The 26,137-nt window shown below is 43.5% G+C and overlaps 1 protein-coding gene across 1 annotated transcript in view; it reads left to right on the top strand.

The window, feature by feature from the left end:
* The window catches only part of Nup107 (nucleoporin 107), a 44,604-nt gene that overhangs the window by 849 nt on the left and 17,618 nt on the right, over positions 1–26,137 (top strand). The window contains exons 2-18 of the mRNA NM_053830.2: positions 1,196–1,287; positions 1,692–1,778; positions 2,881–2,996; positions 5,013–5,157; positions 8,237–8,340; positions 11,037–11,164; positions 11,786–11,834; positions 15,150–15,221; positions 15,612–15,700; positions 16,362–16,440; positions 17,848–17,961; positions 18,969–19,059; positions 19,846–19,922; positions 21,574–21,633; positions 22,158–22,303; positions 22,413–22,461; positions 25,883–25,952. Coding sequence (NP_446282.2) covers positions 1,196–1,287; positions 1,692–1,778; positions 2,881–2,996; positions 5,013–5,157; positions 8,237–8,340; positions 11,037–11,164; positions 11,786–11,834; positions 15,150–15,221; positions 15,612–15,700; positions 16,362–16,440; positions 17,848–17,961; positions 18,969–19,059; positions 19,846–19,922; positions 21,574–21,633; positions 22,158–22,303; positions 22,413–22,461; positions 25,883–25,952 — 1,568 coding nt within the window. The remainder of the gene's footprint in view (positions 1–1,195; positions 1,288–1,691; positions 1,779–2,880; positions 2,997–5,012; positions 5,158–8,236; positions 8,341–11,036; positions 11,165–11,785; positions 11,835–15,149; positions 15,222–15,611; positions 15,701–16,361; positions 16,441–17,847; positions 17,962–18,968; positions 19,060–19,845; positions 19,923–21,573; positions 21,634–22,157; positions 22,304–22,412; positions 22,462–25,882; positions 25,953–26,137) is intronic.

Raw genomic sequence — 26,137 nt, 5'->3', positions numbered from 1 at the left:
CTGAGGATTTTATCTATTCAGAACAGTGAGCCTGTAAGAGATTTAAGGAACTACATAGTTAAATAGAGCCAAGTTATGCGGCTAGGGATATAGTGTCATTCTTTTGTTAGAGAGCAGTAAGCCTGTGAGAGATTAAGGTACCAAGTTATGGGACTGGGAATACTGCTCAGTGGTGGCTCAGTGGTTAAGTGCTTGCATAGTAAGCCTTAGGTTCTGGGGAGAAAAAAAAAAAAGAGCAAAGAGCAAGAGAGAAACAGATTACCAGCTGGGAATGTTATATCTCCATAAAGCTGTTATTTAACTTAAGTAGATGTACATCAGGTGACAGGGGAACAAATATAGACCTCTGTAAAAGAAACATACTCAGATATAAAGTCATGAAAAATGTTCATGCTTGTGTGGCTGAATGCTCACAGCCGTATGTCTGGACGAACATCGTGGGCCAGGCTAAATTGGGATGGAATTGTAAATATTACACTGGAAAGTGTGAGTTTCAGTCTGTAAGGCAGAGGAAGCTAGCGGGAGATTTCAGGTGGAAGAAAGGTATACTAGAAAAAAAGCTACATGGTTTAGTTTTTTTTTTTTTTTTTTTCTTTTCTTTTTTTTCGGAGCTGGGGACCAAACCTAGGGCCTTGCACTTGCTAGGCAAGCGCTCTACCACTGAGCTAAATCCCCAACCCCCATGGTTTAGTTTTTTTTCTTTTTTTTTTTTTTCTTTTCTTTTTTTTCGGAGCTGGGACCAAACCTAGGGCCTTGCACTTGCTAGGCAAGCGCTCTACCACTGAGCTAAATCCCCAACCCCCATGGTTTAGTTTTTTTTTTTTTTTTTCTTTTTTTTTTCTTTTTTTTTTTTTCGGAGCTGGGACCAAACCTAGGGCCTTGCACTTGCTAGGCAAGCGCTCTACCACTGAGCTAAATCCCCAACCCCCACGGTTTAGTTTTTAAACCATCAGATGACAGTGTTGGAGACATCCTTAGTCTACATGGAAAAAAATTACTTGAAGGGTTCGTAGCTGAACACTGGGTGGGATTTTGGGGAATAAACAGGACTTAGAAACAAGAGGATATTGTTGGGAAAATATAGAAGACTTGCCTGTTGGGGTGAGCTGTCCTCTGACTGATTCAGATCCTTTGCTCTAACTGTAACGATAGTCCTTTGAAGATGCCATCTAAGAGATTATTTATACTATTGTAGGAGTGGCTTCGGGGGAATGTCATCCCCTGTGATCCGAGACCCAGAGGTTACGAGGACTGCACGGAAGCATAGTGCTCACAAAAGAGTTTTAAGTATCCTTCACGTAAGAATTATGCAGATTGCAGAGTGCCTGGGATCTTCCAGTCATTAAACATTATCTGTGACAAAACTGGCTCACCTCCACTGGTGTTTTACTTGCTACATCCATGCTCTCCGTGATCGTCCGTGAGTTCAAGATGCCTGTTTCTCTGAAAAGCATGTTCTGCTTCACTACCAGTATGTCCTAGTAGTCAACTAGAGTCAAAACTTATTATCTAACACCCACCTGAGAACTTAAATGATAGATGGATTTAACAACGGTGTACAGAAAAGGTGGTACCCATAAAATGCTTTGTTCTTGGAGAAATGTATTCATGTATATTGTGTAGTAAATCTGTGCTTAACTTTAACGACTTTTTTTTCTCTGCATGGAAAACTTTCCTTAATTCTTCCTAAGTTCAGGCCAACCAAGATGAAAATTTTGGTACTACTACACCAAGAAGCCAGATTATTCCTCGAACTCCAAGCTCATTTCGACAACCTTGTAAGATTTCATTTATGCTTTGAAAGTATTTAATAATAGTAGTCATAATTCCAGCTGGCATTTATACAATTTCCTAATAGAATATTTAGCTACAGTATGAGGAGTTAAGCATAAATAATAACAGTTCCAGTTATCCAAACGCTTATGAACAAGGAACTGTACTTTACATCAACACATAGTGGCTGTAACATACTGTTATCTGCTTTTCCAAACCGGAAGGCAGACTTGAAGAAGCCAGCGTGAGTGAGCTGGTGCTGTCTGTTATTTAGATGACAGTGGAAACCAGATTCAGAGCTCTGGCCACTGCCGGGCACGCCCCAGTGTGCTCTCTGAATTTAGATGATGAACATCTGCCAGCTGTGTCACCTGTGCTCATTTGATGTCTACTCAGTTACACCTAGATAAAAAGTGCCCTTTGGGGTTGGGGATTTGGCTCAGTGGTAGAGCACTTGCCTAGCAAGCGCAAGGCCCTGGGTTCGGTCCCCAGCTCCGAAAAAAAAAAAAAAAAAAAAAGTTAAAAGTGCCCTTTGTAGCTAAAAAAAATTAATAGTCAGCGTGGTAAGCTCAATCTTAGAAAAATAAGTTAATTCTTCATAATATAAAAATGTTAATATTTAAACTGTTTGATTAGAATCTAAATAATTGAAAACTGAGAAATTGTGGGTATATGTGGGTGTTTCATGTTCATGTATATATAGATGTGCATATACGTATATATGCATGTTCTTGTGTGCATGTCTGGGGTGTTGTATGTGTTCATGCAAACATACATGCACATAGATAGATAGGCATGTGTGAGTCCAGAGGTGAACCTTGAGTATTGTTCCTCAGGAGCTATCCAGTGTTTTCAGACAGGGTCCTCCATTGGGACCTGGGGCTTTTCTGATTAGTCTAGACTGGCTGCCTAGTGACCTCTGGTTCTCCTGTCTTCTCCCCAACACTGTGGTTGCAACCATGCACCACCATGCCTGAGTTTTCTACATGGGTGCATGCTGTGCAGTGAGGACTTTACCAAGTGAGCCATTGGCCCTGCTTTCTGAAAACTTAATATTTTGTTGCTGGCTTACTTGCTTTATGTTGACAGTGTTCTTTCCACTTACAGTTACTCCACCAAGCCGAAGTTTACTAAGACACCCAGATATATCCTACATTTTTGGGACGGAAGGGAGGTCTCCCCGGCATATACAGTCTTCTGGGTATTTGGGAAATCTTTCCATGGTATGTATAAATAAATGCAGTTTGACACTTAAAGGCACTTGAAAGCCGTTCAATGAAAGTTAAAGTTATATTCATCATGAGAATAATTTCAGGTTGTGTGGAGTGATATCTTTGGTTAGACATTTGAAAAAAAACCAAATGTTAGAATATGTCATGTCACAAAAGGAAAATGACAGCAGTAACATCTAGATACTGGTCAGATACCAGAGTCTAGCAGTTTACTGACCAAATGAAATGCATCCTATAACCGTGGATGACTGTTTGGTTTTTTTTTTTTTTTTTTTTTTTTCCTTTTTTTCGGAGCTGGGGACCGAACCCAGGGCCTTGCGCTTGCTAGGCAAGCGCTCTACCACTGAGCTAAATCCCCAACCCCCCGTGGATGACTGTTAACGCCAATCCTTGTTTTTGTTTTGCTTGTTGGTTGGTTGGTTTGTTTTGTTTTTGTTTTTTCAAGACAGGGTTTCTCTGTGCAGCCCTGGCTGTCCTGGAACTTGCTCTGTAGGCCTGGTTGCCTCCTGAGTGCTGGGGTTAAAGGCAGGTGCCACAGCGCGCCGCTGTTTTAAAGTATAAAGAAGGCGGGAGGATTAAACTGCTTGTCTCACAAACATGTGGACCCTAGTTCAGATCCCAGCAGTAAAGTAAAAGCTGGATATGGCAACACTGTAACCCTAGAGCTGGGGCCTGGGGAGAGATGGGTGGAAGAATGAGCCCAGATTCTGTAAGAACCCTTCCCTCAAACCCAAAGTGAAGAGGTAAGTGAGCAGGATGCCTGCCACCCGCCCTGGCCTCTGCACCCTCCACACAGCAGAGCAGAAAGTGACTGCTAGGGGATGTCAGACATTGTCAGGACGAGTAGGACTGCCTGCCTGTGGGGTCTGACCAGGAGAGCATCCACTGGATTGAGTGGAGGACCCCGCCTGTGTCTGCTCTCAATTGATTCTTTGCTGTTGTAAGGAAACCCTCTTCTCCACATTTGATGTGTCTGTGGTATGAACGTACTGGAGACTCTATGATGGGTTTTCCCTCAAGACAGAAGAGAACATTTTAGGAAAGGATGAGACACTCTAGGAACCACTGTGGCATAGTACTGAAAACAGCAGAGGAAACATCATATGCGCTACAGTGCACAGGGGCTTTATCTGATTACTCAAAGAATACCAACTAGGGAAAATGGATCCTATTGAGGAAGGAAACACATTGTGCCATATTAGTAACTCTTAAGGCATATTGAATTATAAATCAAAATGATTCTGTCTTTAACATTGTGGTTTATTAAATACTCAGGGAGATTTCGATGCATATATGAAGTTATCTAAAGTAGATATCTTCTGGACATAGTTTTGCCTTTTATCCTTGCTTTGTTAGTGCTTAAACCCATCTTTTTTTCCTTTGGGGACTCGAAGCCAGGGTCTCAGTGGTGGTATTTGCCTGGTATCCCAGCACTCGGGATAGATAGAGGCAGGAGGATCAGGAGTTCCAGGTCATTCTCAGCAGCATAGGACATTGGAGGCATGCTTGGGCTGCACAAGACCTGTTGTAAAACAAAAACATTTTAAAGCTGAAAGAATAATTCTCAGATATTAGGGCTGGTGGTGAAGAGCTCTGACTTCTTGTCTAGAGGATCTTGGTTTGATTCCCAGCACCACATGGTGGCTTGCAACCACTGCACCCTTGGGGGTCCAGTGTTCTCTCTTGGCCTCTGTAAGCACCCTGCACATATGTGGTGCATAGACACAATCAGGCAAAACAAACACATAAAAGTTAAAGAAGACTGTAGCTCACATATTTTAAAAATGAAAACCAGATAAGGTGGGAAAAAAACCTTTTTTTTTTCTTTTTTCTTTTTTTCGGAGCTGGGTACCGAACCCAGGGCCTTGCGCTTGCTAGGCAAGCACTCTGCCACTGAGCTAAATCCCCAACCCCGGGAAAAAAAACTTTATTCAGCAGTAATTTACCTATTTAATGACAATGGCTTTATTGCTTTCCTTTTTTTTTTTTTTTTTTTTTTTTTTTCAGGTGACTAACCTTGATGACAGCAACTGGGCAGCTGCATTCTCATCCCAGCGTTTAGGGTTCTACACAAACACGGAGCACCATAGTATGACTGAGGACATAAACCTAAGTACTGTCATGCTACGGGAGGATGACCCTGGAGAGGCTGGTAAACGGCTTTGAGATTTAAGTAGCTTAGTTGTTCCTGCACATCGTCAAAATGTGATTTTCCTGGGCATAGTGGTACAGGCTTGTAACCCGGCACTTGGGAGGTAAAGGCAGATGGATCGCTGTGGGTTTGCCATTGGCCTCATCATCCTAGTAATTTCCTGACAGCCAGGGTTACCTAGTGGAACTCTGTTCCAACAATTGTGTGCATGCGTGCGTGTGTGTGTGTATGTGTGTGTGTGTGTGTGTTGAGTGATGTAAGTTAAAAAATACTTTTATTTCAAAATTTTAGATTCTAGAAATCTAAGATGAAGGCGTTCCAGGTTAGGTCTTTTGAGGTCTGCCTCTCTGCTTGACTTGCAGGTCACCCACTTCCTCCCCCATTCCTGCTTGGTCTTCCTCCTATAATATAGTTTTGTTAAGCTGTTAGTCATGACCATTTTTTCAGTCTGTTTGGATGGATGTTTTGCCTATGTGGATGTCTGTGCACCCATTGCATGCCTACTACTTGTGGAGACCAGAAAAGGGCATTATATCTCCTGGAGTTACAGATGGGTGTGAGCTGTGTGGATGCTGGAACTGAGTTGGAGTCTGTGGAAAAGCAGCCAGTGCTCGTAACTGCTGAGCCACCTCTCCAGCCCCAATATCTGAGGACTGTTATGTTAGCTTTAAAATATTTTTGTTTTACAACATGTCTTGAGAAGATCGAGAGCTTTGTCTTAGCACTAATTTTGAACAAATCTTGCCATTTTAATGTAGACAGCAGACGGTCAGGTTGTTAGCCAACTCTCATCTTTAGTTTTTCTCCACTTGAGAGCTCCTGTTTCTTTGTTTAGATTTGAATCTAACATTCTTGATATGCAGTGATCTTGATTTTTCACTTGATTTTTTTCAGACAGTATTCTGACCTGCTGGTTTGAGTAGTTGTCCCTCTTCCCTGTGGGAAGCGTCATTTGCTTGTAGGTCTGTACTGTGTGTCACTGTGCGGCATTCTTACCGTCCTCATAACCGGGTGCAGATAATGAGCAGTTAGTCGGTGTGTGCCGTGTAGCATTCCTAAGTAATGTGTGCTGAGTGACTTGGGAATGCTCTCCAGTCAGTCCATAGATACAGCAGTTCCCTTTAGAGAGACAGCCCTAAGTATTATACGGGTGAGAATAGAATGTCTGGCCCCAACCCCTGTAGCCCAAGCTATTTGATACCCATTCTAACTCTGTTACCTTATTGTAACACACTTAAAATATAATTCAGATAGTCTAAATTTGCCTCCCCGTAGTAATCAATAATACAAAAAATTCTAACAAGTACATACTTTTGGTTCTTTAAAAAGACATAAGAAAATTAAAAATATGCAAGCTGGAATATATAAATTTTAATTTGTATATCACTATAAAATTAATAGTAAAAAAGGTAATTGATGCAAATGTTTACAACTAGTATGGAGTTAATATTTAAAATATATAAAAAAATTCCTAAGTAGGTGTGGCTCATGCCTATAAATCCCAATATATAAATGTGGATGCTGAGGCGGGAGCTTCACTGTGAGTTCAAGGTTATCTTGAGCTACAGAGTGAGACTTTGTCTTAAAGCACCACAGAGAAAACAGTTTTTATAACTCAACAAGTCATCATCATCAGCTTAATGAAAAACAAGCAAAGGCTATTTCTCCAATGAAGATAGACAGTGGCAATCCACACAGGAAAGCGGTCCAACATTGCCAGGCTGGGCAGACTGTCTAAGTCAAGCTGGTGGCCCATACAGGAACCTCAACATCTGAAGTACAAGCAAAAATATAAGTTCAAGGCTAGCCTTGGCTATGTAGAAAAATCATGACAGCCTGGGCCATATGAGACTTAAAGAAACAAAACACCATCAAACAATGTGCAGTAAACCACTGTTGCCTGTGGAGGCACATGCATTCAGTCCCAGCACTCAGCAGGCAGAAGCAGAGGCAGATCTCTGAGGTCTCAGAGCAACTAGTCGATATAGAAAGTTCTAGGCCAACCAAAGTCATCTAGTAAGCCTCTCAAAAATGTGTGTGTGTGTGTGTGTGTGTGTGTGTGTGTGTGTGTGTGTGTGTGTGTGTGTGTGTGAGAGAGATTTAAACATGCTGAGGAGGCCCATAGCACAATAGCACACTCCTGTAATCCCAGCACTTCAGATGTGGAGGCAGGAGAATCTTCATCTATGTGTGAGGCCAGCTCCGGCCACTGAAATGCTGCCTTGGGGAAAATACTGTATCCCTCAATCTTTGTGAGGTACTTAAGTGATTAGCTTGCAGAGACATAAAGAAGGATCACAGTTGGCAGGGGTGAGGAAAGTGTGGGCTAGAGGGTACCGACTAAAATTAGAATAAATGTTACAGAATGTCAGCTTTGCAGGCAGCACCACAATGTGGCACATGCATCTATTGCCACTGAACACACAGATTGTTTAAAATGTGTACCATTGTGTTTGTTTCTTGTTAGGTTCTGTTTTTGAGACAGGATTTCTCTGTGTAGTCCTGGCTGTCATGGAACTCACTCTGTAGATCAGGCTGACCCCTTGATTCAGAGATCCACTTGCCTCTGCCTCCCAGGAGCTGGGATTAAAGGTGTGCACCACCATTGCATGACTAAAAGTTTTTAAAATTAAAAAAAAAAATCTTGTGTGTGAATACTTTGCCTGCACGTATGGATGTGCACCACAAGTGCCTGGTACCACAAGTGCCTGGTGCTTCAGCTCTCCTAGAACTGGAGTGACTGTGGATGGTTCTGAGCTTCTGTGTGGTGTGGGTACTGCGAACCAAACCTGGCTTCCTGAAAAGAACGTCCCGAGCCCCTTGACCACTGAGCCATCGCTCTCCCGAGCCCCTTGACCACTGAGCCATCGCTCTCCCGAGCCCCTTGACCACTGAGCCATCGCTCTCCCAAGCCCCTTGACCACTGAGCCATCGCTCTCCCGAGCCCCAAGTCACTAGTTCTTAAAAATACAGTTGTGGAAGGAGGGAAAAAATTTGTAGTTATCTTTGTGGTTTTAACCCAATTAATTTCTGAATGTGTGTTACTGACTTTGTGTTCCCTTTGTTTCCTGAATTTTAGCATCCATGAGTATGTTCTCTGATTTCCTGCAGTCTTTCTTGAAGCACTCTTCAACCACAGTCTTTGATCTTGTAGAAGAGTATGAAAATATTTGTGCTAGTCAGGTAAGTTAATTTTGTCCCATGGTTGGTCAACTTAAGTGCTTGGAGTTTTCTTGTCTCTTTGGAGAAAAAAAGGAATCTGCTCCTTAGAAAAGAAAGTCTGAGGCTAGAGAGAAAAAGTCTTACTCCGCAAGCATGGGGGCCTGAGTTCAGATTCTTATAGCACACCAGAGCCACATACCTGTGGGGAGCAACAAGACAGATCCAGAAGGCCAGTCACTGTCAGTAGCAGAGGCACCTCCTTATTGGAAGATATTGACAAGGATGGGGTTTGTGCATATGTGGGAGCAGGAATAATGGGTTTTCTAACTTTCAGTCAGTTTTGCTGTGAACCTCAAACTGCTATTTATAAAACAAGAAGCAGAACTTCGGAAAATGGTCACATGAGAATAACCAGAAAATTGGCTTGGGAAACAGCCAGGCAAACAAAGTTTTTGCCACACAAGTATGAGGGCTTGACTTCAGTACATGGCAGGGGTGAGGGGTAGAGAGGCTTGGGGAGGAGTGGTATTAAGAGGATGTCAGGGTAGAGGCAGGTGAATTGCTTATTGGCTGGCCAGCCTAGCCTATCAGTGAGCTTGAGGTTCAGGAAAGACACTGTCTCAAAAATTATGGTGGCAAACTAGGTCTAGTGGCATATGCCTTTAATTCCAGCACTTGAGAGGTAGTGGCAAGGTGGTCTCTGTGAGCTCAAGGCCAGTCAGCTGTATACTGAGACACAGTCTGTATAAACAAATAAGGAGGAGACCGCTGACCACCACATGCATGCACACACCCTTACACACCCTCACAGATATACAAATATACAATACATGCATCCCAGACGGCAGAATGAACACACACACACACACACACACACACACACACACACACACACACACACACACACACACGTTTTGTTTTTGTTTTTCAAGATAGGGTTTCTTTGTGTAACAGAGCCCTGGCTGGCTGTCCTGGACTTGCTTGTTTGTTTTATTGGTTTCCCTGCCTATGTCTGTACTGTATGAGTGTGAGGTCTGGGCTGCACTGTGACTCGGGTGTTTAGATCACAGACCGCTCTTTCAGAGGACCTGACTTCAATTTCTAGCATCCATGCTGAGTAGGGCTCAACCACCTGAAATTGCAGAGGGACCCAACTCCTCCAGCCTCTGTTCACAACTCCATCCCTGCAAACATTTCTTAACACAGACACGCACAAACATGTAATTAATTAAAAAATAAACCTTAAAAGTGTCAGGTCTTCTGGAACCAAAGTACAGATAATATGAACTGCTTGCTTATGTGGGTGCTGGGATTTGAACTCAAGTCCTATGGAAGAGCAGTCAATGCTCTTAACCACTGAGCCGAATCTCCCTCTTCTAATGTTTTATAGTTTTGTTTTTTTTTTTTTTTTGGTTTTTTTTTTTTTTTTTTTTTTTTTTTTTTTTTTTTTTTTTTGGTTCTTTTTTTTCGGAGCTGGGGACCGAACCCAGGGCCTTGCGCTTGCTAGGCAAGCACTCTACCACTGAGCTAAATCCCCAACCCCTAAACATTTCTTTAATGTATGAAGGGGGCATTTGTGTGGAGGTCAGAGGACAACTTGTAGGAGACACACACACACACACACACACACACACACACACACACACACACACACACCATGTGATCAGGTCCACAGGCTTGACATGATGTGCCTTTCCCACTGGACCATCTTGTCAGCCCTCAACTGAGGATTCCTTCCATAAATGACTGATGGACAGATGTCACTTTTCCTAAGCACTGGTCTTCAGATAGAGCACATCTTTTGTGGGTGCTTTCTGACGGTGGGTGGTGAGTGTGAGTCTTGTATTCTAATGAGGATGACGATGTCTCAGTCCCCTTAGGTGTGCTACTCTGGACCTCAAACAGATTTCCTTTGCCTCCAGTCCCTAAGCCTCCGCTAAACAGTCTTGTATATGTTTCAAGGGAAATATTTGACTAGTTCTCATTAGATTATTTTTTTTAAAGATTTATTTACTTATTTTATGTATATGAGTACATTGTAGCTGTCTTCAGACACACCAGAAGAGGGCATCAGATCCCATTGCAGATGGTTGTGAGCAACCATGTGGTTGCTGGGAATTGAACTCAGGACCTCTATAAGAGCAGTCAGTGCTCTTAACCACTGAGCCATCTCTCCAGCCCTTCATTAGATTCTTATGTGCCCAAAATTTAGTGATCAGTCCCCAAAAGGATTCTAGATCACTAAATTAGAGAAAGGAGGAACTTTGTTGACACTTTGTTTAGAAATAATATGTTTTGGCACCAGTATTTAAGAATTTTATTTTCTTGGTTTGTTGAGGTCACGCATTTTTCAGACATAATTTTAAGATAGTTATTGTTATTGGTTTATACAATTTTGTAAGGTAAATTTAACTTATCTTATGGGTAGATATGTGGGGAGAAAAAATTTATACTGGTGGCTAGTGTTGTTGAATCTGAAGATTAAAGCATATAAGCTTTTATGTATATTCATGTAAATACATCCTGCTCACATTAGCATCATTTCTTGTGAGGATGTTATACTGCATTCTATTAAGAACATAGGTAGTCAGGAAAATGTCCATGCTTGTGTTTGTATACTGTACAGAATTTCTGTTAGCACTCTGCTCAATGCAGAGATGCGAGTAACTCAGCATTGCAGACAAGCAGCAGCTCTTCACATCTGTGTTTTCATGTAGGTGAACATCCTGAGTAAAATCGTGAGCCGAGCAACGCCTGGACTGCAGAAGTTCTCCAAGACAGCCAGCATGCTCTGGCTTCTCCAGCAGGAGATGGTCACGTGGAGGCTGCTTGCCTCTTTGTATAGGTAATGCTGTGTAGAACTCACATGGCTTGTAAGTGAGATGAACAGAAGGTATCAAGGCAGTTAGGCAAATTAATTCAATGTTCACAAGGGGTAGGCTTAGGATAGGTCTTGCTAATCTTGGGATTTATCATTTCTAATACTTCGGGTGTGGAGAACGGGTTATGAGGAAGGGACTATCAGGTATAAAGCTGGTAGCTACTAATGTATCAGTCTGTAGCCAGACAAAGTACAGTAGCCCTGTAATCTACTAATGTATCAGTCTATAGCCAGACAAAGTACAGTAGCCCTGAAACCCCAGGAGGCCGAGGCAAGCCTGGGCTGCAGAAGGTAGGGAAGAAAGAGACTGGGTGGTTGGGTTTATTATGGAATACTGAAAGAAAACCATGATCAATTTTGCCGTATGAAAAAGGTGTGTGACCTTGTGTACCATTAGGGCTACGGTACTAGGGTGATGACGTAGTTACTACTTACTTCCTAATTAAATGTGGTGATGGAGTTCACTGCATCTCATTGGTTTCTCCTAGTAGAGTGAGGAACAGCTTAAAAGGTGCTTTCATTTTAAAAGGTTCTTTCATTCATTGTGTAAAGTAAAGCTTTTTCATTTTGTATTGTTTTCCCCAGAGACAGAATACAGTCTTCATTAGAAGAGGAAAATATGTTTGCAATTGCTGTAAGTTCCCTATTAATTTTTTCCATCACAGATTTCTTTCATTACAGTTTGGAGATTTGATTTTTCAACCTTCCATTTGTATTTCCCCATTAAAAAATTTACAAGTAAAGAAATGACGCTCAAAGTAATCAAATATTTATATTTATGGGTAAAGGTAATAGTTCCTTTTATCCCTCTAATTATTTAATGTAATAACTTTTTACATCCTATCAGATGTTTTCTGTGCATTTTATACATACACACATAATCAAACTTCTCTCAAATAATTTGTTCTGTTTTTGTTTGCATTTTTTGAGGCAGGGTGTGGTTTTTTTGTAGTCCAGCTGGCCTCAAAGTCACCACCACCCTTCTGTCTTTCCATCTTGAGTGATGAGATTATAAGGTGTACACCAGCACACCACACAGCCTTGTATTGTTTTTGTGAATTTATTTACTATTGGGCATTTTTGAGACAGTCTGCTGAAGTATAAACTGGCCTAGACTGTCTGTTGGTCAGAAACTGCCGGGACGGTAAGGGCCTCAGGAGTGCCAGGCAACCCCACCGGCAGAGCTGCATCCCAGCACATGACTTTTGTTTTGCTTTTTAAAAATTCATTAGTAATGAATCTGTGTGTGGGCAATTGTAATTTTATCTTTTCCTGTCCCCCAACCTTATTTTTATGTGTATGTGAAAATATAATTGCATCTTAACTGTCTCAGACTATTTTACTTCTCTATTTCTGAGGCAACTATCTCATTTTCATACGTAAATTCTTTGTCACTGGTGAGACTGAAGTTTTCTGTCTGCTGACAGTTGGAAGAGGACTGGAAGCAGTTAGTGGTATTTTTGGTTTTTGGTTGTTTTAACTAGTTTAGTTAACAGCTTTCTGTAATTGATTGTCATCATGGATCTCAGTGCTAGCTTTCCTAATGCTGCATTGTGTCCGTTAAGATGGGTCGTGTGCACCTCTATAAGGACCTCTCGGTCTATTAGGCACACATATCTAGGACTTTAAGGACTTCGATCTATTTCTGTAACATCCTCGTAATCTGGGTATGTAAGATTGTGCAACTTCTACAAAACAAGTTCAGAAAAAACTTATTTTTGATGTATGTTTTTTGTTGAAGAATGTGCAGATTAACTTGTTCACTGAAGGAAGAGCAAAAATGTCCAAAAGCAATGCCTTCAAGGGTCAGACTTGTCCTTACTGCCACTGGCTTCTCTCGCCTACCCCAGAGATACACCCCTGACCCCTTTCTGGTTTGGTTTTAGTTTCTGAAATAAGGTCTAGTGTAACCCCAGATCCAAAATTTTAAAATTATTCTATCATCTTATGGAAGTGTTTTACCGGCATATATGTCTGTGTACCACATATGGGGTTTTCCCGGGAATTCCCTAGACCTGGAGTTCTGGTGGACAGTTAAGAGCCAAGTGTGGGTGGATGGTGGAAATCAAACTCAGTGTCCTTTAGAAGAGCAGCTTAACTGCTGAGCCCTCCCTCCAGACCCAGTGTTCTGGATATAAAGCATATATCCCACTCATAAGGCACAGTATTACTAAAGAGTTAAGCAAGTACTCTGTTACACTGGTCTCATATTTTTCTGTAAATAAAAATTTTTTGAGATTTATGTGTTGGCCTGCATGTATGGCTCTGTACCATGTGTGTCTGGTGCTTGCTGAGGTCAGAGGAGGGCGCTGGATGCCCTGGGACTGGAGTTAGGGTGTGAGCCTCATGAGGATGCCTGGTCCTCTGGAAGAGCAGCATGTGCTCCTTATTGCTGAGCCATCTCTCCAGCCACTGCTTTTGATTTTAGCCAGGAGTTACTGTGTAGCCTACACTGACTTCATACTCTGTAATACTGGGATTATAGGTGTGTACCCCTGACCTTGCTTTAAAGTCAGTTTCAAACACCTTGGGTAGCACTTAGGTTTTATTGCCTATTAACCTCTGCTGTTTTAAATGAAAATAAAGTTCTGAAATACTCATTTCTGACATGGTAACATGACTACAACCACCTGTTGTATAATTTGGAGATGGAGGTGTGTTTGTTTGGGACTAGGTCTTGTCTTGTAAGCCTGGGTGGCTGGAATTCTTGGCACTCCTACTGCATCAGCCTTCCTGCCGAGACCATAGGCATAAACCTCCATACCATAACCTGCAGTCTTTCCCTTCTTTCTATGTGCGTGTGTGGATTTCCCTCGAATGTCTGTGGAAACGGGAGATGTTATTTTCACACAGTGCTGGGCAGGTGCGTTCATGTCAGGCCAACACTATGCTAGGCTGTGTCCCAGCTCACAGACAGAATTTTAAAAATCCAAACTAATCTGTCAGGTAAAATTATTAAACAGTGTATAGTTTAAATTTTATTTACTTATTTAGGTTTTTCAATAGAGGGTTTCTCTGTGTAGCCCCGGCTGTCCTGCAGCTCAATCTGTAGACCATGCTGGCCTCAATCTCGAGAGCTCTATCTGCCTGTCTCTGCCCCACAAATGCTATGGTGAAAGTGCACCACCACCTACCTAGCTTTATAAATCATTTTTATTCTTGATTTTTGTTGTTTGTTTGTTTTGTGCCTTGTGTGTTTTTTGGTTGGTGTTGGGTTGTTTGTTTTTAAAGGTTTGTTTACGTATACTGTCACTGTCTTCAGACACACCAGAAGAGGGCATTGGATCCCATAACAAATGGTTGAGAGCCACCATGTGGTTGCTGGGAATTTAACTCAGGACCTCTGGAAGAGCAGTCAGTGCTCTTAACCACTGAGCCATCTCCCCAACTCTGGTGTTGTTTTTTAATGTGCATTGGTGTTTTGCCTGCACATATGTCTGTGTGGAGTGTCAGATCTTGAGTTACAGAGAGTTGTGAGCTGTCATGTGAGTGCTGGGATTTGGACCTGAGTCTGCTGGAAGAGCAGTTAGTGTTCTTAACCACTGAGGCATCTCTCCAGCCCCTGTAAATTTTTTTAACAATACATACACATGGGGCTGGGGATTTAGCTCAGTGGTAGAGCGCTTGCCTAGGAAGCGCAAGGCCCTGGGTTCGGTCCCCAGCTCTGAAAAAAAAAAGAACCAAAAAAAAAAAAAAAAGAATACATACACAACCAGGCATGGTGATACACACCTTTAATGTAGGAGTTGGGAGACAGAGGCAAGCAGGTCTGTGTGGGCTCCAGGCCAGCCAAGGCTACCCAGTGAGACTCTGTCTAAAATCATTAGAGAAGGTCCCATAAAGCAAAGGGTAAATGAATACACAGGTTGTTAAAGGTGCTCATTTGTAGCTGGCCTTGGTTTTGAAGTCATCTAAGAGTGTCCTCTTCTCTTTCCTGTCTCTGTCACAGGGTATCAATGCCAGTGAGAAGACGGTTGTGGAAGCGCTGTTTCAGAGGGACACGCTGGTCCGACAGAGCCAGGTGCGGCTGGCATTCTTAAATTACTTCACCTGATTTTTTTTTCTTATTTGTCATTAATTTAACTTTTAAATAGCAACCTTTGTGTCTCCAAGGATAGACTATTAAAAACAGCATCAGTCCTAAAGGAGATGCTGTTCATTGTTTATCTTAAAAAGTAAGCATCATGGGGCTGGGGATTTAGCTCAGTGGTAGAGCGCTTACCTAGGAAGCGCAAGGCCCTGGGTTCGGTCCCCAGCTCCGAAAAAAAAGAACCAAAAAAAAAAAAAAAAGTAAGCATCATGGTTGGAAAAAGTTATTGCTATCAGAAACTTCAGATTAAGGGTGGAAGGACTGCCAAAAATAAGACATTTCCGAATTAAAGTGATCTTTCTTATTTTGTTTCTTTCCTAGTTGGTGGTAGATTGGCTAGAGAGCATTGCCAAAGATGAAATTGGAGATTTCTCAGACAATATTGAGTTTTATGCAAAATCAGTATATTGGTAAGTTACTGAGCCTTTGTATTATTTAAGAATACTTTTATACCGGGAGGTGGTGTGCACACCTGAGACCCCAGGCTAGCCAGGGCTACTTAGAGAGACGCTGTTGAGAAGATGGTGGGCATCCGGAGAGATGCTCAGTGGTTCAGAGCACCTGTGCTCCTCCAGAGGCCCTGCGCTCAGTTCTCAGTACCCAGGTTGGATGTTTATAACCTCCTGGAGCTCCAGCTCCATCTTCCAGGCTGGAGCCGACAGATGTGGTACCTGGTACCTTTAGTTCCCGCACCAGGAGGCGAGGCGAGTGAGTCTCATGTCTAGGCCAGCCGGTCTACAGAGTGAGATCCGGACCATCCAGGACTACATAATAACACAGTGAAAGGCTAAGACTTAAAACAGATGCAGGCTTATAATTGGCCACCAAAGCATGAAAACAAGTTCACCATCTTCCTTCATCTGAGACAAACTGCCTTTCTGGGTTTAGGACTTTGTGCTTTATTCTACATTTGTTGTTTTTTGGTTTTTTGTTGTTGTTTGTCTGTTTGTTGTTTTTTCCTTATTTTGAACACACAGGTTTACTTTGTGGGGTGCGTTTTCTTTTGTTGTTTGTTATCTAGAAAAAGTAGTCAGATTGTCCCTTTAGGAAATTTGTATTTCTTTTTTTCAGGGAAAATACACTCCACTCCTTAAAACAGCGGCAGCTGCTGTCTTATATAGGAAGTACCCGTCCTCTTGTCACTGAGCTGGTAAGTTCCTAGTTAGGGTGACTGTTGCTGCGATGAGACACCAGGGCAGGATCCTGGAGGCAGCAGCTGGTGCAGAGGCCATGGAGGGGTGCTGCTCACTGGCTTGCTCCTCATGGCTTGCTCAGCCTGCTTTCTTATAGAACCCCAGGACATCAGCCCAGGGATGGCCCCACCCACATTGGGTTGTGTCCTCCCCATTAATCACTAATTAAGAAAATGTCCTACAGCTGGGTCTTACAGAGGCCTTTCCTCAACTGAGGCTCCCTCCTTTCAGATGACTAGAGATTGTGTCAATTAACATAAAACTAGCCAGGACAGTAAGTGTTCTTGGAAATAAAGGTTGACTTTAAAGATAAGTGATATCCTTTCCTTTAGTCACATTAAAATTGTTTTGTTTGAAATTCATTGTGATTGTGTGTGTGAATTTGTCACTAAATGTTCAAAAACACACAAAAGTTGTATGTAAGACTAATGGTTTTAGAAATTCTGTGGAAATATGTGTTTTTCAAGATTAATTTGTATTTATGTGGGGACATGAGCACTTGTGAGTGCACAAAATAGAAGAGGCCACTGAGCCACCTGGAGTTACAGGCAGTGTGAGCCACCCATCCTGGGTGCTGGGAACCCAACTCAGGTTTTCTGTAAGAACAGAACTTCTGGTTAGTGTGTGTGTGTGTGTGTGTGTGTGTGTGTGTGTGTGTGTGTGTGGATTGGGGGGGGACATTTTTACTTGTTTGTTAGTGACTAGTGTGTAGTTGGCTTTGTTGTTTTGGTTGTCTTTGAAGGGCTGGGTGTTGTATTTGTTTGGTTGTGTTTTACTCCTGAGGACTGAGCCCATGTGTGTGCTGCACAGCCTCTCTACCACTGAGGTATACTTCCAGCTCTATTTGTGGAGTAATTTCAAACTGAGAACCTAGTGAGCTTCCCTGCCTTGTGTTCTCAGAAGGGCCATGTTTTCTAGTCACAGTCCTGCGGGTTTTCCTTTGTATTTGTTCATTTTCTAGGTCTAGTCTAAGTACAGTGAGGGAATAAGCTCAAATAAGCAGTGTGACCTGACCTGCTGGGCTCGGGTAATGGTAACCTGAGCTTAGCGTCTTGACTAGCCAAGCACTATGTTGGCCCAACAAAATCTATTTGAGGTGGGGGATCAGCAGACAGATGTGCCTGTTAGGAACCCTTCATTCTCTTTACTATTAAAGTCATGTACTTCTATATGTCCATACCAGTTAGATTCATCGTGTCACGTGGTTTTATGGTGTGTGTAGGAGTGTGTAGGGCTGGCATTCGAGCTTCTGATCTCAGCAGTAGAGCTGTGCCAACTGGATCCCTAGCCCCATGTGCATGACCCACTCAGGTAGAAAATAATGATCAAACAAAAATTGTTGTTATTGGGGATTGTTTCCACAGGACCCAGATGCTCCCATTAGACAGAAAATGCCGCTGGATGATCTGGACAGAGAAGATGAAGTCAGACTGCTGAAGTACCTCTTCACTCTAATCCGTGCTGGGATGACCGAGGAGGTAAGTAGTATCACTCTGCTGACTGGCTTCCAGGTACAGCTGTGGCGGCTGCACTTGTCTCCAGTGTCCTGCTCTACTCTCCTGGCACATCCAAGTAGAGCACACGGCTGGGACGTCCGAGCTCTTCGCAAGCTCTTCAGCAGTGCAGATCCTGCCTTACTCCATAGAGAACTGCACTGGACACTCCAGTCACAGCCGCCTTCCTTCTCGTGCTTAGTTAGGCTTGGCACTGGTGATGCTCCTTACACACTTAGGACTGCAGTGCCTCCCACATTTCCTGGGTGTTGGATTTAAAAAGTGTCAATAGATTAATTATAGAGGTGGGGTTTTGTTTGGTTTGGGGGTTTTGTTTGTTTGTTTGTTTGTTTGTTTGTTTTTTAAGACAGTGTTTCTCTGTGTAATCCTGGCTGTCCTGGAACTCACTCTGTAGACCAGGCTGGCTTCTCTGCCTCCTGAGTGCTAATATCAAAGGCATGCGCCACTACTGCCTGACTTACAGAGTTTTTTTTTTCTTTTTCCTTTTTCTTTTTTTCGGAGCTGGGGACCGAACCCAGGGCCTTGGGTTTGCTAGGCAAGCGCTCTACCACTGAGCTAAATCCCCAACCCCACAGATTTTTTTATAAGAACTTATTATTCCATAAGTAAGGGTCTATCGAATCCATTTATTTTTAGTAAAATGCCATGTTAGTGAGCAAGTATGGCAAGCCTAGCATGAGAAGGAACTACTAGAAAAGTAAGATGCTCAGGATATAGCTCAGCTGGTAAAGTGCTCACCTTACACATGTGAAGCCCAGGTTTGATCCCCAGCCATGACAGAAAGCGAACAGCCTCAGCCACACGCATTTGTCCGAAAAGTGGGATACCATTGCCAGTTGCCTCCATTACCCACTGTGACGTTGCTGCCACTTGGTAGCCAGGCTTGTCATACTGGGTTTGCCTCATGACAAAGCAGGTGTGTTTCAGTTTGCAGCAGTGATATAACTGACAGTCCCTTCTGCTTTCTGAAGGCACAGAGGCTCTGTAAACGGTGCGGGCAAGCATGGAGAGCTGCAACCCTGGAAGGATGGAAGCTGCACCACGACCCCAACGTGAATGGAGGTATGCACGCTGCACCATGACCCCAGTGTGAATGGAGGTATGCACACTGCACCGTGGCCCAGTGTGAATGGAGGTTTGCACGCTGGACCATTACCCCAGTGTGAATGTGAATGGAGGTATGCAAGCTGCACCATGACCCCAGTGTGAATGGAGGTATGCACGCTGCACCATGACCCCAGTGTGAATGGAGGTATGCACGCTGCACCATGACCCCAGTGTGAATGGAGGTATGCACGCTGCACCATGACCCCAGTGTGAATGTGAATGGAGGTATGCACGCTGCACTGTGACCCCAGTGTGAGTATGACTGAAAGTATGCACGCAGCACCGTGACCCTGTGTGAATGGAGGTATGCAAGCTGCACCATGACCCCAGTGTGAATGTGAATGGAGGTATGCACGCTGCACTGTGACCCAGTGCGAATGGAGGTATGCACGAAGCACCATGACCCCAGTGTGAGTATGACTGAAGGTATGCACGCAGCACCGTGACCCTGTGTGAATGGAGGTATGCACGCTGCACCGTGACCCCAGTGTGAATGGAGGTATGCACGGTGCACCGTGACCCCAATGTGACTGAAGGTATGCACGCTGCACCGTGACCCCAGTGTGAATGGAGGTGTGCACGCTGCACCACGACCCCAGTGTGAATGGAGGTGTGCTCACTGGGGTTGAGTCTGAGAGCTGGAGTCGACTCTGTGTGCTGTCAGTGACTGGTAGACTGGCCTTCTAGAAGGGGCTGAAATGCTTCAATTTAAACCGTGCCTCTCTCTTTTCTGTTTTGTAGGGACAGAGCTAGAGCCTGTCGAAGGGAATCCATATAGACGGATCTGGAAGATTAGTTGCTGGAGAATGGCTGAAGATGTAAGAGGATGAAATACTGAGACTTATTTTCCATCCAGTTTAATTAAATGACGGTGTGCTAGGAGCTGTGCGTGTTCAGTGTAGCATAGGGAGAGGCTGTAATCAGGTTGGGAGTAGGCTCGATGACTTAGCAGAATTGCTCACGTACCAGCTACTAAGAGTTAAATGGCACTGTGAGGCAGAAGCACTGAGCATGAAGCATATGAGCCTAGAGAAGACCAGGATCGCAGCTTACAACTGGCTTCTCAGAAGACATCACACTGAACGCATTAGAACTTAATACATTTGGGATGTTGAGAATGAAACTTCAAGGGGTAAAGGTGCACACCTAGGTTGGGAAGCTAGGGCTGTGGGAAGCCTGCAAGGCTTCCTTTTTTTTTTTTTTTTTTTTTTTGGTTCTTTTTTTTCCGGAGCTGGGGACTGAACCCAGGGCCTTGCGCTTCCTAGGTAAGCGCTCCACCACTGAGCTAAATCCCCAGCCCCTGCCTGCGAGGCTTCTTAGAAAGCTCAGGATGGGGGCTGGGGATTTAGCTCAGTGGTAGAGCGCTTACCTAGGAAGCGCGCAAGGCCCTGGGTTCGGTCCCCAGCTCCGAAAAAAAGAACCAAAAAAAAAAAAAAAAAAAAAGAAAGCTCAGGATGAAGCACCAGTCCTGCGTGACACGAGGAACATATTCCTAAAGTTGCCACAGAATGCAGGAAGGCTCAAGGTTTGTGGGCGAGTGGGTCACGAGAAAACGCTTCAAGATGCCATCAGTGATGCAGAGAGTGAATAAAAATGGGAACCAGAGGTGGCTCTTACTAAGGAAAAGCACTGTTGCACAGGCTTGGTGGCCCTTACTGGAGGAGGGAGAGGGTGCACTCCAGAGCTTTCCTCTGACCTCTGCACATGGGCGCACATACGTACCCTCCACACTAAAGTTGTTTTTTTTTTTTTTTTTCCGTCCCCTGGGAGCTGAGGACCGAACCCAGGGCCTTGTGCTTGCTAGGCAAGCGCTCTACCACTGAGCTAAATCCCCAACCCCCACACTAAAGTTTTTTAAAGGCAGTGAAAGCAGACTTTTACATCTGTCAAATAGTTGATAAATGTAGTCATATAATAAACTAGGCACTTTTTTTTTAAAGACCTGGAATTTGCTTGTTGAATTGGGTGTCGGAAAATCGAGAGTGAGAGTGTTTAAGAACATGGAGTAACTGAAGTCACAGAGGCAGCGAGGAGCCTGTTAGATTCCAGTGGGATGAGGTGACGGCTGCCGCCGTGCTGAGGAATGGATGAGAAGCAGGGACTCCTGAGCTGGGCACTGTCCCCAGGCCAGTGTGGGAAGGCACTGCTCCTGAGATCTCTGGAGGAGAGCGAGCTCCTGCCTAGCCTCTGTGGGTTAAATTCTGCTGTGTCACCAGGGCCTCCATTGCACTAGCCTGTGTGCTCTCTGTTTTTAAGATTTAGTGTTGATTTCTTTCCCTGAAGATTTTGGGATTATTTTATCAAAATAAAATGTCTTTCCTGCCGCCCTAGATCTGTCACCAAATGAATTTCTATTCACTGAGTGTCACTTAAGAACTAAGGGACTCGCATCCATCCAGAAGAATTATGAAGAGACTCACACACTGGGGAGAGTAGTGACCTCAAATCTTTTTATTCGTTGTGTTTTAGGAACTTTTTAATAAATACGAAAGAGCGATTTATGCAGCACTCAGTGGGAATCTCAAGCAGGTATGCAATGTGGTGATGTTTTTCTGTGTCTTTCTATGGAATAAAATCAAATACAGGTAGGGTTGAACTCATGACCCTATCACCCCCGCCTCCTCCATGCTGGGATTGTAGGCTTGGCTCTTACATGAAGAATCACAGCACCTATTTCCTGACGACTCCTGTACCCAGAGTCCGTCTAGAAATGCCGTGCTGAGGCGCAGTGCTGCTTGGGCTCAAGGCCATTCACATGTTCCCCAGAGCCCCTCTATTCTCCCGGTTCATCGGCTGTTGTTACACATGCTCCGATGATTCAAGAATTTGATGTTAGAACACCTGTGACTATGAATTTGATATGGAAAAAGTCTTAATCACACAAACTTCTCAAAAGTTCTACTTTGGGGTGAAGGTTATTTGGTATATATCTTTAAACCTCTCAGTGTCCCCTGTGATCAGAAGATGGTGTTTAAAGTTTGTAGTCAGTGGGTAATTGGTTTCCCTTTCTTTTTGCTGACTGTATCTGTTTCTCTTTTGGTATGGATGACAAGCTCCTTCCGGTCTGTGACACCTGGGAAGACACAGTGTGGGCCTATTTCCGGGTGATGGTGGACAGCCTGGTGGAGCAGGAGATTCGCACCTCAGTCATGACCCTAGATGAAACTGAGGAGCTCCCTCGGGAGTACATGGAAGCGAAGTGAGTGGAGCTCGGCGTGGGCACAGTGGTGGTCACTGTGGGGAGTTTGGTTGCACGGCACTCTTCACATTGTCATTTCTGTCCCTTTTTGTTTTTTCCTCCTTTGCAGTTGGACCTTAGAAAAAGTTTTTGAAGAGCTTCAAGCCACTGATAAGAAGGTAAATGCTAACATAACCCCATTACATGTAGCATATGAAGTTAGTGTTGCCTGGTTGTACAGTGCAGCTGAAAGGGATCCTCACTGCTATCAAATAAGAGGCCTCAGAAAGAGCATTTATTGAACAAGACCTGGTGGTCCGTCCATGTTGTAATCCGAGCACACAGTGGGCTGACAGGATCCTCGCCATGATTTCTACAGTGGCTGGGCTGTGTAGTGAGACCATGTCTCAAAGCAATGAAAAACATTTTTTAGTGTTTTTTTTTTTCCCAGTAACTAATGTGTATATGTACTTATATGTATATAATGATAAAATAATTTTAATGTGTGCCAGTGAGGTCTGGGTAACTCCTTCCAAGCCCCTCGTCCTATTTCCTCAGACAGTAACCATACCAACACATACACACTGCATCTTTATACACACTGCATCATTTTTTGTTTGTTTGTTTGTTTGTTTCCGGAGCTGGGGACCGAACCCAGGGCCTTGTGCTTGCTAGGCAAGCGCTCTACCACTGAGCTAAATCCCCAACCCCCACACTGCATCTTTATACACACTGCATCTTTCTCCATGGCCTTCAAGTCCAAGTAAGTGCTGCAGGGCGCTGTGGTGCAGTGTTAGGCGCTGTGGTGCAGTGTTAGGTGCTGTGGTGCAGTGTTAGGCGCTGTGGTGCAGTGTTAGGCGCTGTGGTGCAGTGTTAGGTGCTGTGGGTGCAGTTTTAGGTGCTGTGGTGCAGTGTTAGGCGCTGTGGTTGCTGCAGTACAGTACTGGAAAGGTTCAGATCATGTTTTCATTTAATGGTAATCTCTCCAATTTAATTACTATATTTTAACCAACTTTTTTGTTTAGTTCTTTCTTTTTTTAAGAGATACCTGAGTATTCTTCTTTTTTTTTTTCTCCAGAGCTGAGGACCGAACCTAGGGCCTTGCGCTTGCTAGGCAAGCGCTCTACCACTGAGCTAAATCCCCAAACCGAGATAACTGAGTATTCTTACTGAGTAGCTCCAACTACCTGGCACTTACTTGTAAGCCCAACCTAGCCTCAGACTCCTGATAATCCTCCTGCCCCAGACTCCTGGGTGCTGAAATTTCAGGTGTGCCATCATACCTGGCTTTAATGTTCATTTTATTTTTGATTTTTTTAAAGCTTTTTCCTTCAGTTAGCTCTCAGGATGGGTCTCCTCACAGTCTATATACACTCTTCTTTGTCAGCCATTCTCCCTCCACCACTCTCTCTGATGGCAAATCAGGTGAACAAGTGTGTGTTTGTTTTGTTTCCCTTTAGAAGGTTTTCACATTGATTCTGGTACCGTAAAGAACATGTATTTGTGTGAAGATGTGTCAGCTTCCTGCTGGTGCTGTCTCCTAAGACTTGGTTCTAAACTGCTGACAGTGTTGCTGGGTTAGAGAACACCGACGTTCCCTTCGGGTGTGTGGTTCCATGGCTCAGCTTTCTAAGTTAACGACATATAACTTAGAGTGTGAGTGAGTGTGCCTTCATGCTGTACAATTAAAACTAAAGCTAAAAGAAAGAAAGACAGGAAAAGCATCAGATTGCAGTAATGGACACTACCACAAGCAGTTAATTAAACTGTGCATTCGTTCCAGTCTTGAATGGCGACTTTGTACTTCTGCCAGCCCGTCGGTGTGGGTAGGGAATGGGGCTGAGCTTGTTTCTCTGTGTCTATTTGTAAGCTTACCTTTAAGAGATTTTGTTTTAATTTTGTATTTTATATCAGTGGGTGTTTTCCCTGCATGTATATCTGTGCACCACGTTTGTGCGGCACCCATGATGGTCAGAGAGGGCATCAGAGCCCTTGGAATTAAATAAAGTAAATAGTTGCTAGCTGCCATCTTATGCTGGGAATCAAACCCAGGTCCTCTGAAAGAGCAGCCATTGCTCTTAACTGCTGATCTGCCTCTACAGACCCTGTTTGTTTATAAATTCTATGTTCATATCCTATAACTATTTTCTGTTGGGTTTTATTTTTCTTTATTATTGCATGAATATACTTTGTACAGTACAGAAATTACTGTTTTCTGCCAAGGGTTTATGACTGCTGTATAAATTTTTTTGGAAAGTATGAGTAGGGAAAACCAAGTCAGAAATACAAGTAAGTGTCTCGGGATAGGGGACATGACACACAACAGTATATATCTGATGAGGTAACGCTAAGGGAGTTACAGATACTGTGTTAGAGTCGCTAGGTAAACTTACAGGTTATAGAGCCATCTGAACTTGCTATAACCACTTAGAAGAGGGTGCAGCACCCTGTTCCCAGGAGTCTCGTTTAAGTGAATGGCTCAACAGACAAGGCTAGAAATAAACTTCATCAAGGGTTTCAGGACTCTCATAAAGCCAATAATAGAACTTTGTTGGGAGACAGAAAGACATGAGGAAAATAAAACATAATTTTGAATGAGGCGATTTGAAAATATCAGTCATAAAATTAATAAAGAGCCCTAATACTTTGAGGAGATTGTGTTTGAGGGAAAAATCTGAGTAGAAGCATAAATAGGAATGACAACCATCTAAAAAGCAGCAGGGTGCTTCCTCATGCCTTAAGGACCAGCTGCACAGGTGGAGTGGGTGTGGGGAAACAGGCCCCAGCTGCAATGAGAACAAGCACGTGTGCGTGAAGAAGCAGAGTTAGAGCCTTAACTATGCCATTAATAGAGCTAAATGCCAGAGCAAATGCTTTGAATGTACAAAAATAAACATTAAAAGACAATTGGCTACTAAGAAAATTTATTTGGCACACAAAAATTGACCTATTTTTCAAAAGAAGCACGGCAGTTGCCTACGTCACTCACCTGTGTCTGGTCACTACTGTGTTTGGTTCCTCTCAGTGACAGGTGTAGCAGAAAATCACCTCAAAATGATTTTGTATGGTGCTCCTTGTGTGAAAGATTATCTTGTAATGTATTTTGCCTTTGGCCTCAGATCCTTCTATTCTAGTTGGCCATGGTATGCCAAGATGAACAGGAATAAAATGTAAAGAATAGTAAGTTTGTGCCCACACGTGGCTCAGTATGGGAAGACTCCGGGCTGAGCCTGACCACTGAGTTTCCTCTCTAGGACCCACATGTATTTGGGTACAGTGGACTCCCACAAGCTGTATTCTGACCTCCAGTAGCACTGTGGCATGCGTGCCTATATACACATGTATATGCACACAAAGGATAAATAGATGGGCATCTTAAAAAGGAAGTAAGTAGGACTACAGTCCCTAAGATTAGATCACTCTGTTCTGGTCTGGGTGCCGTGAGTATATGTCCTAAAGGATCACCCTTCCCATTCTTTGACCTGCCTAAAGCCTTCATTTCCAGCTCTGTATATGTCCATTACAATTTGACATTTAGCAATGAATACCTTCTTCAGAATGGACACAGAAGACTAATGGCGATGTAAACCTCTTTTTCAGAGAGTTCTGGAAGAGAATCAAGAACATTACCATGTAGTCCAGAAATTCCTTATCCTGGGAGACATTGATGGTAAGATACAGGCTTATTTTACTTTGCTTGAGTTCTTCATTTGTCTCTTTGAATAGCCGTTCTTGAAGTGGCACACAAGACTCACTACATCTGTTAGTCCTTTACTGACATCGCCCTAACATGTAACCAGGTTTACTTGTTCCTGGGAGGCCACATCTGGGTTGAACCCTTCTTTGTGTTGGGAG

Source organism: Rattus norvegicus, chromosome 7 (genome assembly GCF_021556685.1).
Source record: "Rattus norvegicus strain SHRSP/BbbUtx chromosome 7, alternate assembly SHRSP_T2T, whole genome shotgun sequence".
In the NCBI taxonomy this organism is placed as follows: Eukaryota; Metazoa; Chordata; class Mammalia; order Rodentia; family Muridae; genus Rattus; species Rattus norvegicus.
This window is presented reverse-complemented; position numbering and strand designations above follow the sequence as displayed.